This window comes from Saccoglossus kowalevskii, chromosome 8 (genome assembly GCF_978046115.1).
Source record: "Saccoglossus kowalevskii chromosome 8, keSacKowa6.1, whole genome shotgun sequence".
In the NCBI taxonomy this organism is placed as follows: Eukaryota; Metazoa; Hemichordata; class Enteropneusta; family Harrimaniidae; genus Saccoglossus; species Saccoglossus kowalevskii.
Genome location: NC_140648.1, coordinates 117727 through 134548, shown reverse-complemented (window position 1 = coordinate 134548; position 16822 = coordinate 117727). Strand labels below are relative to the sequence as shown.

General features: G+C 37.9%; 1 protein-coding gene across 1 annotated transcript in view; it reads right to left on the bottom strand.

The window, feature by feature from the left end:
• Positions 1-13170: 13170 nt before the first annotated feature.
• LOC100372296 (transient receptor potential cation channel subfamily A member 1-like) overlaps positions 13171-16822 on the bottom strand; it is a 30983-nt gene continuing 27331 nt past the window's right edge. The window contains exons 22-26 of the mRNA XM_002741495.4: positions 16100-16273; positions 15422-15490; positions 15132-15245; positions 14855-14976; positions 13171-14343 (exon numbers count right to left, since the gene is read on the bottom strand). Of these exons, the coding sequence (XP_002741541.2) occupies positions 14181-14343; positions 14855-14976; positions 15132-15245; positions 15422-15490; positions 16100-16273 (642 nt within the window). The 3' untranslated portion in view covers positions 13171-14180. The remainder of the gene's footprint in view (positions 14344-14854; positions 14977-15131; positions 15246-15421; positions 15491-16099; positions 16274-16822) is intronic.

Sequence of the window (16822 nt, the reverse complement as noted above, 5' to 3'; positions counted from 1 at the left end):
AGACGGCTACACACAAAATAGACTATTTTAACTTGTCGACAATCACGTTTCGTGTACTTCAAGAGTTCAGTGAGTAGTCTGTCATGACATCACATGCGATGAAAGGTGGCTGGATGGAGCTGTTTTCCGAAAAGAAATGAAATTTCCCCCTCCCTGGCATTACAGCCAAAACAAGGTCAGCTTGGACGTTCAGTTGCGAGAAGTATAAAAAAACGCAGCCAGTGATACATTTCGAAAATAAAAATACAAAATAAACGCAATCAGAGGGGCCGACCACGCGCGTTGCAAATAAATAGAACGCGTTGTGACAAAGTCTCCCCAGCCTCTTTCACTCACGCAATATACTTATGCTACTTCCCAACGCATTTATATTGACGAAAAACACCACCAAAAAAATGTAAATCAGGCTTGTAATTACTAGTAACTCAACTCGAACGCAATAGTCATCACTGTAAAAGTGGATAAATTCAAACCAGCCAGCTCATGACCAGAGACGTCCGGTCGTCTTCGTTGATAATTCGCCAATTCACCATAATCGTGGTGGTAAACTGTTTAGCTGATTTTTCAAAAGATGGATATTCAATTCATTTTTCGTCTTAGCCTTGTCTTTTCCTCTTAAACGTCGTAGTCCGCTTCATTGAATGTTTAGTTTGATAATTGATAAACATATATTCAGTGTGAGACTGTTGCTTTCAAGTTGTGTTAATGCAAAGATGATTTAAACTTGTCCTTTCCGTTGTCAACGTATTCAATATACGGAAATAGCATGTGTGTGCGTTTGCGTGAGTGAAAGATGCAGGTGAGATTTCTCGTCGCAACGCGTACTATTTATTTCCAACGCGCGTGGTCGGCGCCTTTGATTGCGTTTATTTTGTTCTTTCGTTCGCGAAATCTATCGCTGGCACCGTTTATTTTGTGATGTCTCACAACTGAATGTCCAAGCTGACTTTGATTTGGCTGTATTTAATAAAGTACATTAGTCTTTACAACTTTTGGATATATATCAACATAATGCTATCGTCGACGCTCGAGTTCGTTTTTTTCTTCAAAATGTTTAATTTGAAAACGACAAGTTGACAACATCGAGTCGCGTTTCGATCGGTTTTTAGGATTCACGGGGCCAAGGAAACAATGTCAGTACCTACCGATGATGTTGAATAATATTGTTGTGTTTACCCACTGACATGATTGACCGCATTAGGATTTCGTGTGCTTCGCACAGACCATGAAGCTAAAAAAAAACTCCAGGCACAGACCACCCACGCTCAGGTGAAGCGAACGGTACTCGTTGAAATATATGCCTAGCCATGTGTACGCTACCCTACAGTTTTTAGCGGCCGGAACATTTACACAGGGCTGTGAAATGTCATACTGTTAGTACCGGTTTAATATTCTCTCAGTGAAACTCCGTAAAACATGTCAGTACCTTCCGATGATGTTGAATAATAGGTTTGCGCTCAGACACGACTAACATGATTGACCGCGATTTCACACGATTTCATGTGCATTCGCACAGACCATCCACGCTCAAGCGATGCGACGGTAATCAGTGCAATGTCGCACTATCAGCACCGGTTTAATATTTTCTCAGTGACACGCCGTAAAACATACTTATCTTCTAAATGCACTCCATGATGCAAGACACCCGGGATACGCTAGGAGTTATTACTAGCATTGTATCGAGGTTAACCTTGAACACACGTTCCTGTACCTCGTGTATTTATTCCATCATGATTCGATGAATAGCCGTATGTGATTCATAGCTCTCTTGTCGCCGCCCGACTTTTTTATTGCTCGACGGTATTAGTCGGCCCCAGAGGCGACTGACAAGATACAAAACCATACTACGAATATAAATAAAAATGTAAAAATCAGTTGTCAGTCGTACAAAAGAGCTATGGAACCGCAGCTATGAATATAGCCACTGGTTGTTGCCTGTCAATGCCTAGTTCGTGCAATAAAACAGCGCAGCAAGTGTTCAATTCGTCCAATAACACACACTACTTTATTAAGACAGCGCCCACGTAATCACAAATACACATCAGGCATTGTATTCTATCAAAACAATTGTTATACTGTAATTTTCAGTGCGAAATTTGAAACATCGAATCACACTGCCATATCGTCGAATGGTCGTTTTATGCGTAACTGCGCATGCGTGATAAATTCAAATTAGTACTATTTAATCTATCATTAAACGAATAATTTATGCGATAAACTATCACAACATACATGAACACATCAAATAATATACATTCTTTATTATGAAACTACAATTTGATAAGAGAAGTGTGTATCAGGAAAAATAACACAAAATGTTTACTATGCAAATTGTGCCACTCACCATGTATGGTAATTGGACAGAGTGTAGTATAAATGGCCTATGTGATTTACGTATCGCCGAAGGATCCCGAATGGTACCGAAGTTCCCATTCTCCAACATCCGGGAACTTCGGTAGTCTGATCGGAACCTAGAGAAATAACGCAAGCCTCAGCTACCGTTCCTTCGCTAGTTTCGTTTAGATATCCATTCTCGACGTGTGTATCATCTCACCAAGAGACAGCTTAATAAAGGTAAGACTCTGCCTTTACTTTACTGGCGCTGCGAGCAACTTTCGTGCCTGTGTTTTTGGTTTTTAACCCTTTCTTAAACAGGGTTGGTGGAAAGTTGTCTCATAGTTAGAGTCGATCGTCACGCGATAGACGAATTGCGTTTTTCGCACATTCCAGCGTGAGAGCTTAGTTTAGGGAGTATTCCCTTAGATTTTTTAAAAAACAAAACAAAACATTGTTAGTGTTATTTATTGTTTTTAAACCAATTTCTTGGTTCTACGTACTTTTTAACCGATGTGAGTTAATTTCATAAACGTACGTTGTTTATATATCGACGCCATTTTCACGTGACTTCGATTTGTTGTTTTTGAAGTTTTTTTATTGTTGTTAACATTTCTACTGTTATTTAGTAGGATATTTCATTTCTTCAGTTTGTCCGGTATTGTTAATTTTTTATCCGGCACAATTCTGTTGAATATTTATCGTTTTAGAGAGTTTTGAAGTATTTTTTCACTCTCAGTTTGTTTATATTGGGGTCACGAGACGTCGATTTTTCTGGAAAACAATTTTCCCGAATTTTCTTCTTACTTTGTGAGCATTTCTGAGAATATTCACAGTAATTTGAATATTATTTAGTATATTTATTTGTTTTCCCACATTTTCGTGGGATATTTTTCGTAAATTGGTGAAAATTTTAGTTGTATTTCATAAAATTCTGTGCTGTGTGGAACGGACGTATATTTGTTTATACCGCCTGTTCCTAGTCTCACGAGAGCAGACGCCGTTGAATAGAATCAATTTTAAAAGTTCTTCTGTTCGTAACGTAAGAGGGTGTTGTATTTTCATTGTATTCTATGCACTGTGAACTAGTTTTCATAGCTGTTATTGAATATCTTTGTGTGCATTGTGTTGTAGACTTTCTTTGTTGGATTTCCGTTTGTTCAGTAACGAAAGGAAATCCAACGGGGAGGGTCTGCGGCACGGTGTATACAAGGATGTTTAGATTGTGAGTGTTTACATTACAGTGAGGGTCAATTTACTGTAAGCGTTTCCTTCTTTAGATTGTGAGGGAAAAATTTTAACAACTTGAGTAGAACATTTTTCACCGTTATACTTTTTTCTCCATCATTTTTAGGAGATATTTTCTTCAGACCCTAGTACTGTTTAAGGGTTGCAATATTAATTATTTTTGTGTATATTGTTATGTTATTATTTTTTTAATTTTTATTGTGTCATTCACAATTTAGTCGGAGGTTTATGGTATTTATTTTTCCTGTATTTTTAGGAAATATTTTGAATACTTAAGTCTAGATTTAAAGGGTTCATCATTGATATTTTCTGATTGTACTTAAGTGTTTACCCTTGTTATTCGGGTATTATATTTCAAAATTGTACTGTGTTATTTTTAAAATTTATTTCTTGTTTCAAAATGTCAAAGAAAATTAATATCAATGATTGTAGTTATGATACATTGTTACGTCTGCCCAGAGTGGGACAAAGAACAGCAGACAGAATAATGCAGTTGAGAGAGGAGAATGGAAAATTGACCATGGCAATGATGGAAGATATCCCGCATTTTCAAGTGTCAGGTGAGCTGAGGGAATTGATTACTTTTGGGAATATTGTAGAAGATCGTCCTAAAACCCCTGATGATTGGTATGATCGTGTATTAGAGGAGGAAAGAAGAAGTTATTGTGATAGAGAAGATGACAGAGATGAGGATAGAAGCTTGGAGAGGGATAAAAGAGATGAACGTCATTTCAATCGTGACTATATTGGTAAAGAAGATTATCATAGAGACTACCATTATCCCTCAAACAGTAGGGAGGAGGAGGAGAGAGAAAGGAGGAGACATGATGAGAACTCCAAATTCCAAGAAAGGATGGAAGGGGTAATTAGGAGACAAAATCAGGTACCAAACAAATATCTCACTCCTACATCAATTTTCCCTAGACAAAGGGAAGATAGTTTCCCCCCTTCATACCATTATAAGGGTGAAGCGAGAGGAAATAGATCAGACCAGGCACCTGTGTACAGAGAATATGATCACAGTCATTTGGCAGGGGATAGATCTGCATCGCCAGTACAAATTATTTCCCCTTATGAAAGAGCTGAGAAGAAACACAGGGGAGGATCAGTGGCTATTCCTAAGCCGTCCAGTATCCCAAAGTCTTTGATGTATGATGGGAGTTCTAAATGGCGTACCTTTTTCATCAAATTCAAATCAAATGGCTTCAAGGATCTAGAAGAAATGAAGACATGCGATGAATGTGTAATAGACTTGGTTGAGGCGATTCAGATGACACATGTGATGGCACGTGAGACTCTGAAAACAAATCAATTAAGAGTGAAGAGTGATTATGACCTTAGAACACATGAACATTCTTACAGTGTAGGTGATAAGGTATATGTTCTGGATACAGCTTCGGTTAAAGGGAAAAGCCGTAAGCTTTTGAGACCCTGGAAGGGTCCAGGAATTATTATTAAAAAAATTACACCCTATCTTTTTAGGGTCAAGATTAGAAAAGATATTATTACTGTTAACCATGATAGATTAATGCGCTGTGAAATACAGGAATTACCAGTATGGATAAAGCGTTACCAACATAGATGTTTGGGTGATCAAAGCAAAATGTCAGACAAATTATTCTGTTTATGTAGGAAACCTGACGATGGTAAACTCATGATCCAATGTGACTCATGTTATGAGTGGTTTCATGGAGATTGTGTCGGGGGTATTTCACGTGCGGAGTTAAACAGTAATAATTATATATGTCCCTCTTGTAAAGGGCCGGAATAAAATATTTAAGGTTAAACATCGTCACTCAGAGTAACTGATCCCTATTAGGGATTTATATATTTTATCTTACAGGATGAGTGACGAAGAGAAAAGGAGTTGGAAAAGCAGCAGTAAGAAGCCAAGAGACCCCCTTGGGGTTGAGGAAGGAGCTTGTGGTGGCGAGGATCCAAGAGACCCCCTTGGGGTTGAGGATGGAGCTTGTGGTGGCGAGGATCCAAGAGACCCTAATAGGGTTGAGGGGGGCACCAAGGCTAGTGAGTATTCAAGAATCCCTAATAGGGATGAGAAATTAGAAGAGATAAATAGGGCAAGTCGTCGGGATAGATTACTAGATCCATTCAAGGTAATTCTAAACCTGGCACTATGCAAGGGAGTCAGCGAAAAGAATCTGAAAGCGGCACTAGTAGATCAATACCGGGTGGCGGTGAGATATGGCAGATGGGGATGGGTGCGTGAAATGCACAAGGAAGCTTTGCAGTTGTTTGACAGGAGGTGGATTGTAGAAAATATACCTCACCAAAACCCGAGATACAACACGGTGCCGCAGAAGAAAGCTATTAGGTATGTGGAAACCCCGGCTGGTTTGTGTAGGGATGTTCGTTTGAAAAGTGACAAAGATCTGGAGATTAGAAGGGAAAATGCAGCCGAGGTGACACAGCAGGATAAAAAAATGAAGGATGTTCGACCGAAAGAGAGAGGGATATCCCGGGCAATCGGGAGTCCCTCTACCTCTGAGCCCAGCTGGAAGAAATCTAGGGTGGAGCCAGTGAAGAGTACAGAGTCCCAACAAATTGGGAGATCTAAAAAGGAGGGACGAAGGAGACCAGAACCACAGGTAGCAAAATCAAGATTAGAAAAAGGAAAGGGCAGAGTATCCCAGGAAACTGGGGTTTCTGAAGCTGGTAACATCAGGGAAAGGAGGGTAAGAGCACATTTGCTGGGTGGTAATATTAAGGTTACAGTAGATGAAAAAGACCCATCATCACTGCCAGCATTACCAGCCGGTGAGGCTTCTGGTTCGACAACGACGTCACGGCCAACTCGAATAGTGACGCTAGCTCGTCCTGAAGAGAAGAAAAGTGAGTTGATTCCAAAGTGTGCTCCTGCACCACCACAGCCAGGGAGAACCATGGAGAGGACTTCCCCGTGTCCACTCCCGGGATGTAGGATTTGGACAAGAGCCGTAAAATGGCATTGTTTTAGAGAACACATCCCAGTGGTATTGTGGGAGAAATCTGAATCCCCTGAGAGGAAGGTTACTTTTGTGATAACCACATTGGGATCTCTCGCTTTTGGAAGAGAAGCAAGATGGGAGAAGATATATATCTGGGTGGTGAATTACTTCCATAGAGAATTTGCCGACAACTGGAATGTGACCCCCACGTATGAGCGGAAGATGAACAACATCTGTAGAGAGAATGGTTGGCTGATCCCACCTAGATATACATTTCGCCCACCGAGCAGCCCTGCGGTGCTGATCCACTGGAGAGTTATCATGGTCCTTCTGAGACGGCTGACGCCAAGTCAGAGGGAACATTTTAAGAACTTGTTCCCTGAAGAACAACCTCCAGCTGAGTAGAAGTACCACAGGAGAACCCATCAATTTGGGTGGAAGGTGTACCCACTGTGGTGGGTAATTTTTAACTGACTGACTAGACTTAGTTTACCCATTATTATGGGTGACTTACAACCGATTGACTAGACTGGGCTGTTCATTTATTTGGGAGTCATTGACAAGACTCAGTCTACCCATCATTATGGGTGGCTTACAATTCACTGACTGACTGACTGACTGACTGACTGACTGACTGAGTGAATGACTGATTGCACTACGCACACTCCCCATCTATATGGGGTAAATAGACTGACGGACTAACTGATCAGATGGATTTTGGATGTATTGGAACATGATGGATGTTGAGTTGCGTTTTGTTAGTTAGTCCATATCATGTAACAATGCATTTGATAACCATCTGAGTTACTGACTTGACACCTAGGCGATACTGGCCTAAATCACATGGGCGTGATACTGGAAAAGAAAATTATAGGATAATGGAACCATCACCGAAAAAGATGACGGAGGAGAGTGTAGTATAAATGGCCTATGTGATTTACGTATCGCCGAAGGATCCCGAATGGTACCGAAGTTCCCATTCTCCAACATCCGGGAACTTCGGTAGTCTGATCGGAACCTAGAGAAATAACGCAAGCCTCAGCTACCGTTCCTTCGCTAGTTTCGTTTAGATATCCATTCTCGACGTGTGTATCATCTCACCAAGAGACAGCTTAATAAAGGTAAGACTCTGCCTTTACTTTAAGAGATTACCTACACTAGAAAAGCCTGATTTTGGGGGGTTTTGGGGCCAAAAAGTAATTTTAAAATGATTCAAGCCAAATAAAAAAAAAATGCCCTGGAGATATTCACACAAGCTATCATGATGCCAAGTTTCAGAAAAATAGACTGAAGGGTTTTTGAGATATCTTTGTCTACAGCACACGGCCTACGGCTTACAGATTGTGATAGCATTAGTCCGTTGGACCGTTGGTCCAAAGGACTAATAAAAAGGGTAGAATCATGGGTCATAATTTTAATTTTTATTTAGGTAATGGGCAAATACAGATAGTTTCCACTTATACATACCTAGGAATTATCTTTCATAGCAGTGGAAACTTTAAACTAGCAATAGATAACTTAGTGATGAAAGCACAGCGAGTATAGGTGCACTAAGACAGACACTAAACTTGCACAATTATACCATTTCACCAAAGAATGCTATACAAGTATTCAGAAGTACAGTTCTGCCAATCATATTGTATGGATCAGAAGTATGGGCAGCTTTTAACTTTAAATTATTTAAATCAAAAAATTGTAACATTATTGCAAATGATTCATTCATACAAAAATTATACAATGACAAATTACAATTTGAACAACTGCACATCAAATTTTGCAAGCAAACACTTGGTGTACATAAAAGGTCCAGTAACATTGCTTCTTGAGCAGAGCTTGGAAGCTACCCAATCATCACTGATATATGTGTACAAATGCTAAAATACCAAAGGAGAATATTAAATTCAGAATGCAGCCCTTTGGTTCAATGTGCATTCAAGTCAGAAAGCAAACTAAATGGCAACACCTGGACAGCATTTGTGAACAAATTACAGGAAATAACAAATGTACATGATAATGCAGAGTTCAATAGTATACAAACAAAAATTAAATTACAGAAAACATATATTGATAACCAGTGGTTGCCAGCCCTCCAAATAACAGAAAATAATAAATTACGCATTTTACGCATTTACAAGACATTTAAATCAAAATATGAATTTGAGCCATATCTAGAACTTGTAAAAAATATTAGTCATAGAACAAGTATAACCAAATTTAGAATCTCTGCTCATACACTGCCAATTGAAAGGTTAAGATACAAAGGCATGCCTTCAGAGGAAAGAATTTGTAATTTGTGTGAAGACAAGGCTATTGGTGATGAAATACATGCATTATTGGTTTGTAAGAACCAAAGGTTAATAACTAGTTGTACACAATTTATTAATACTTTGTCGTTGTATAATGATAGTCTACTAACATTATCAGAACAAAACATGTTCAAACAAATGTTAAGTTCAAATGATGGTTTCATTACCAACAGCCTGGGAAAATTCATCAATGATATTTTAACAGAAAACAAAAATTAAACTTTTAATATTTAACATTTTTTCTAACATTTATTTTATATTTTTACAGTGTTTGTTTATTTGTTATTTGTTTGTGTGTTTATAAAATAATGTATAATTGCCATAGATTATGTATTTTCCATGCATTTTTTTGTGTCAAATAAAATATACTATATTCGTCGAAATAGAACTCTGCTCGGGAGATTAACTCACGTACACTACATGTACATTAGAGTCACATCATATACAAGAGAACTGGTGATGGTTGTAGAACCATAACTGCCTCAGCTCAAAGATTGTTATGTGATACAGGAGAATGTGAAGGTAAATGTATTGTAGTGTTACCTCTGTGTAATTTACAATATAGCAGATTTACCCTTCACTGTGAAGGACAATATGGGAGTTGGCTTAAATTACTGGTAGAAGCATAGCTGGTCAAATTTTGCGAAATAGTAGTTAGAATTTCTAGATACGCAATCAACACATTGTGGGATATCAAAATATGGATGATAAACAGCAAGTGATATTTCCAGAGATGTAGTTGGAATTGAAGGAGTGGCATATTAATCCATGAAACATACTCGCACATATCCGTACATATCATCCTGTCTTATTGTGTGTGGGCAAAGCTGTCATGCACACAATCGGAAAAATATGTTATGATTTAGAAAAACTATGAACAATTAATAAGGAAATATGTGATTTGCTGTACAGTTTCCAGAAAATTATTACTAGTCCCAGAAGTGCATACGAGTCGTCAAAACGTACATTCACATTGTGCAAATACAAACAAGGCATTAAACCTTCCTGATAGTAACAAGTAAGTGTTGTATAAACCCGAATGAAAAGTCCGGAGTCACGGCGAATACTTCTAGCGAGTCATCCCTCTAAAAACTGTCATTACTGTGCCAATGACATTGAACTTTGCTCTTTCATAAAGCAGCAGTATCCATCTTCAAATAATCAAAATAACCTTGATACCCTGGTCTATTGTTTCACAAGGACTGTCCCAAGGGATTTTCGTCTTCTCAATTTCTCAAGATAAACGTCCCAAGGATGTTTTTTTTTTACTAGAAGGACATGTCTTTTGGCAGCATTTCTTGCATTAATTTCCATTGCACAAACAAAGTAGCAAATACTGTTACTGAAGCACAGAATTTGCATGATTTTTTCTCCCTCTCCATTCACGCAAACTGCAAATGAAGTCTTTTACCTCATCCATAGTTGTTGACACTTAACCGCCTTGATGGATGTATTGTGACATTTTGACCCCGGATTCTGACCTTGAATTCTGCATGGCTACATTTACTGCCCTTTCACACCAGTTCAATTTTCTTTCATTATTACATCCAAATTTCATGATATTTAATATTTAAAACCAACCTTTATTTCACAGTCACTTTAGTTTTCACTTTTCTAAAATTATTTTACTGATCAAAAGACTTTTCACTCCCATCATGCAATCTCCCATAGTACTTCCGCAGACACAGTGGTGATCGCCAACATATCTACAAATAACCTCGCTCCCAGGAGCTGAGGAATTACACATGTGCGTGATCGTGATACAAATTATTACTCCATTTATTGTAGTAAAATCTTGTTCGTATTTTTCCAGGCTTAATTTTAAAAACAAATTCACTCATAATTATGCCGTTCTACACACGCCAGCGGAAAAATATTATTTTTTTTTTATACATATCTCAATATTTCTAAAAAACGTTGTTGTATGTTATCCCGAGCTCCATTCCAATTACCCTCTTGTGTTTTTAGATGTAGCACTATTTTTGAGTTTCGACATCACGCTTAAATATTAGTTTTTCATTTTTTATTTAGAATTTTTGAATATTTCAATTTCAGACTGCAATTCAATATTTTGTTTTGACTGTTAAAACCATAATATTAAAGATAAACATTAAACTGTCACATTTCCCGTTGCATTCAATAAATATTAAACTATTACTTTTGATATTACTTGATAAAACCAAAAGATCGCTGATACAGATAACCACGGATATGTCATGATTTGTTTCTATGTGTCTATGGGTCACTGATACGACTTGATAGTTGAGTTCTAGTGAATAGCTGGTTTATATCATTCCACACATTCCCATAATCTGTCATCATTTGGAGTTTGTACAAGGTACTGGACGGAACTCTAGTCAGTGAATGGAACTAATTACGATATAAACACCGCCATCCCGACTGCTAAATCTGACAGTTGGTATGTGTAGTGGATCAAATGCTATGACGTGTTGAGTACTTCATATGATTGCCTGTATATGAGTAGAATGTTTGGAGGCTACGCCTTAAGCTTTTAAACTCCCTTGTAATTGGCTAAGGTTTGAGAAGTGAATAAAGCGAATTTAGCGAATGTTAGTCAGTCTGAGAGAGATCTCCACGAGGCAGTGAGTCTTGAGAGTTTTGGGGGACTTTTCCCCTAGGTATTCTGTCTTGGAAAGTTTTGACGGGTGTTGTGAGACTTAGAAGTTGACACGCATTCTAGATCTGTGTGTCTTTGTTCGGTGTAAGGTTGCGAACGTTACGATCCCTGGTACCTGACGATAATTAACCTATCATAGATACCTTGTGATAAGGCTCAGTCTCACATAGACTCGATTTCCAGTCCACGTCAGAGATGAGTCACAGACAGTAATGAAGCGAAAGAAAAAAATATCCCCGTCTCACAATATTAGTTGGTGTAATCAGCTTTCTTGTGTAGCGATGTTTGAAGTACGCTCAATTCATTCGTAACAAAACTATCTCATTGTGAAAATATACTAAATTAGCTACGCATTGAATTAGAGATATTACAGATTAGCCAAAAAACATGCTAGCTAAAAGACGTGTTTTACAGTACAGCTAATAATATGCATAGACATTTAGAAAGTCTTATGTTAATTACGCACTGATTAATGTCATACTAAATTTGAGATTGTATTGAATGCACGTACCAAATTGCCGTCCATTTGAGGGTACCGTTGCAATATACACATGTCATGAATTTGTTTTCGCGTATCTGTTAACCGACTTAATTAGCTGATTATTAGCGAATTGCTGTGTTATGTCTGTCATCGTTTAGACCTATTTGAAGTTTTGGACGGAACTTGGCTCAGTGATTTGGAACTAATTACCAGATAACCGCCGCTATTCAGACTATTAATTCTGACAGTTGGTATTCGTAGTTATTAATGTAGTGAACGATTAATCAAAAGATATGACGTATTCAGTACTTAGTGTGATTGGCTGTATGATTGAAGGTTACGCCCTAGAGTCTTTTTACTGCTTTGTAATTGGTTAGAGTTTTGAAAATGAATAAAGAGAGTTTGAGTTGGTCTTGGGGAGTAGAGCAGAACAGACGCAGTCCTGGAGAGCCTGAGAGTCCAGTCCTGGAGAGACTTGGGGCGAGCCTTGACGCAGTCTTGGGCGAGTCTTGGGTCAGCCTTGCGATAGTCTTGGGGATTTTTCCCCAGGGCGCCGTGTCTTATAGAGTGCTCGATTGACCGACTAAGACGAGAGCTGAAACGTATTTCGTTGTGTGTGCCTTATTTGACGGTAAAGTATAAGTGACTTTCCCGATCCCGCACCTCAAGGGGACGAGATATAGAGACGAGACGAGTTTCCCCCCTGGCAAGTGTGGAGACCCCAGAGAGAAGAGAATTTCCCCCGTGATACACATGTCAATTAGACAGTATTAGAAATGTATTAATCATTGATTCATCTACGCCAATTGCTTTCAAATCCACACAGTCATTCTCATGATATTGCTAGAAAAGATTTGACAAAGAGCCTGAGACACACAACAATACAACACCAACTCCTATTTGTGTACCAATTGAGTAGGCAGACCCTGAGCAAAACGTTAATGGTCGGAAATAGTGGGACATGGATCTCATTTCCTAGAGAATAGTTTTGGTTGAAGAAGTATATATATATTTATGCTGGTCTGGCCCTACAAGTGTGCAGCGGACCCAACGATGCACTAGAAAGGTAGTTCGTACACAGTATATCGCGGCCACATTAACGTGATGCGTTGAGATACGGTCTCAACTAGAAAAAAAACTTTCTCTCCGCTTCTCACAGAATTATAGAAAATATGTTTATCACCTTCACCACGTATGCAAGTATCATTGAAAAGTTAATTGCTATTTCCGTGAAGATTTTAATCGAAAAAAAAAATTGAAAATATAACATTCGCACAAAATCCATATTTAAAAGGTCAGTCTTATGGTTAAAAATATATTATCTTCAAAGTATCTAACTGTGATCACCGATGAGGGCGTTGTTGAAAGTTGGCTGCCAACCAGTTGAAAGTTTCTCCTGCACAGCCGCGTCGTTCTCGATTTGTTGTGACTACAAAAGTTCATTCTATACTAAATTAGTATAATTAGTATAAACTTTATTACGTATTATGGCCATCGGCCTTTGACAAATATTTGTTATAAAATTGTTAATTATATTATTGGTCGCTAATAACAAACCCCTCGAAAAAAAACGTCTTTGAAATTCATAGTATGATATAAAATGACGTACACTGAAACCCAATAATACATATTCCTCAAGCATAACAGTGTTCTCGAAGTATGAACATGAAATGAACGTCTTCTTACCCTTGTACCTTATGACTTGATGCAATATAATTTACATTCAGAACTAATTTACAAAATAGATTATTATCACAGTTTTTACGTTGAATACAGCAAACTGTTTTCTAAATATACAGACGAGTATATACGCGTGCCTATCAACTTGACTTATATACAGTATTGTCACTCATGTCAATTCATGGCATCTCCTGATTATAGTTTGGCGGTACAGTAGGCGTTTCCTCAACTATCGATTGGAAATAGTTCACTCAAAATCTTGTTGAACATCCAAAGTAAGTGCCTGGTTATCGTTTAAGAAGAGCGCCATCATGCGACAGTTTCTTGGGAATGTCTTCCCTCAATAATGAGGGCGCCACTCACGCCTACATTTCAGGCCAATATACGTAGTGATACTATTGGAACTGGCAAGTCGTTTGGACTATTTCTAACTGCTTTATACCACTATATATGTTTTATGTTTTATGCCAGGCCCTGCAGCCCAGAAACATTCTATAATAACAGTAATGTGTAATTCACCATACACATGATTCAGAATGACATTGCTGTTACTTTGTGATGAAGCCCGGTTCTTCCAGTTCAGAATACATGCCATCCAGCCACCTTTGTGTCGTCATGTACTCGTCTTCTTCAGCGTTAACGTCCATTTTGTTACCAATCAACTTCATAAGATCTGACTGCTGTTCCAGAAGTACGTTCATTGATCTTTGGCTAAGAAGGTAATCATAAATGACATGCATTAAACAAATGTTTACCTGCAAGAATATCGTTTGGTTCTTGCTACCAGAGACTCGTCCTGAATCGTCAGATATAAGTGGTTGCCAGGCAACATATTTTTGTAAATGCACGTACTCTTCATGTCATGGATTAGAAATTGGGAATAGAGGAGGTATTTAAAATATGATTATCCAACCGCATTTTTGTTTTCAAGTTTAGAACCTCCATTTGGAGGGATCTTCATACCCAAAAATCAGAAAACAGCAGTTGGGCTATAAACAAATTTGTTATTTTTGTAATATGCTCATTATTTTATACAATTAAAGTTCAATTGACAAGTAAATATTTTGAGAATCAATCCGATGTCTGGATACTCGCGTGAGACTGTGAGACTGTAACCAATACATAAACATTGCTACCATAGAGATAATATGAGTTTAAAATGAGATTTGAGGATGAATGTGTTATATTGGAATTGGATATTAAATATCCTATCTTGTTTTACCGTGAGCACAGCGAATCGATCTGATGTTGCATTCTGTCCAACTTCTCGTTAGTTCTGTCTCTGTTCTTCTCAGTCTCAATGGCTTCTTCGTTTTTTTGATGCCTCACCAGTATTTTACTGATCTGTAGGTACAGAAGTCAATGTCAGAGCATAGATCGCTATAGTTACAACTACATTACGCATGCACATGATAGTCACGTTAATATACTTTCAAAGTTGTAGGACACGCTACAGAAAGTCGTTTAGACTTCGTAACACGTATACTTTAACCACGTACCTTCATCCACCATGCGTCCTGGTTTTTATTCGGTTCGTCTGTTTCCGTGCGGACGTACAGGCATTTCTGGATTACTTTTGGTACATTTGTCTCAATTCTCTCAATAAAATCAACCTATATCAATATAAATCAACTTATTATCCCAGCAGTGTATCTCAAGCCAAAAGACTCAAAATAAATCAGAAAAGTCAAGCGATATACCAATATAATTGTTCAGTGCATACCAACCAGAATGATACCGATGTGGTTTATCATAAAGCGGACATGAACTTATTGACATTTTCACTCACATCCATTTCTATTTTCTCCAAGTAAGCGTTCTTTTGAACTTTATCAATATCTCCAACAGCAATACCAACCTAAATTTAAATAACACAAAACATAAGTATAGCTGATACAGTAATCACAATAGTCTGACGATGAATTATGGATGAGGCGATTTTCAACAATTCAATGTTTGGTACACATGTGAACTGATAGTTTTGGTACATACAATAACGTTCACTGTGAAAGAAATGCGTATGAGGTTTTTTAAAAATCTGCTATGTTTGCTGTGAAAGAAAAATGTTTAGTTAACGATACATTATATTGTATTGTATTGACTTGAAGGACAAACTTTGTAATTATATGTATTCTAAATACACTTTTCCTATAAGTTCAGTCCATTGCAAGACGTCATAATGACGAAAATAAGTAAAAACTATGAAGCTCAAAAGAATGATTATGTTTAGTTCTGTAGTTGTTCACCATTAAAAATACAGTAAATCCCTGAAAACGATTTGTTATTGAGGTATGACTACAGATCAAAACAATATCTTTCGTCCACTCATACATGTCACATCACTAGAGGGCGCATCCTACTGGAATATTGTATTGCACATGCTCTTTACAGTACTGGTACGTATTCTTAATTCAAACTGTAACTTGTAAGCAACTATTACATTTGTTCACGGTCGTCACGTACTTACCAGTAGATTCATAAGGACGATCGGCATCAGAAATATAAAAATGACGAACAGAACGTGAGCTGTAACGTCAAATGGGGCGAGGTCTTCTGCATAGAAAATGTCTGTATAATCTAACTCCCCTAGAGTCATCACTATCACCTTCATCACCGATGACGGCATATCTCCAAACACTTCCTGAAATATCAAAAAAAAACAAAAAAAGTCCGAATATACATACACATTATTGTAAAATGATATTGTATTTGATTCGTATTGGATATCCGTACTACTAATACATTGTATAGAATTAGAATTTGTATTTGTCCCATTGCGACCGTTGCAAACTGTGACACTATCACATACTGTCATGTAACACTATTACATACAACACCACCGCGTGAACTATTACATCATACTCCACCACGTGAACTATTACATCATACTCCACCGCGTGAACTATTACATCATACTCCACCACGTGAACTATTACATCATACTCAACCGCGTGAACTATTACATCATACTCCACCACGTGACATTATGACATCCACACATCCACCGTGACGTGGCACCAATGAACCCACACCTCCATGTGGCATTATTACGCCCAAGCCATGATGTATCGCTATTACATCAAACGATACCATGTGACACTAGTATTAGTCGTAGCTGTCGTGACATTATCCGTTTGTTTTAATACAGACAACATCGTATCATCATGACCAACTCACACTGTGAAAAGCA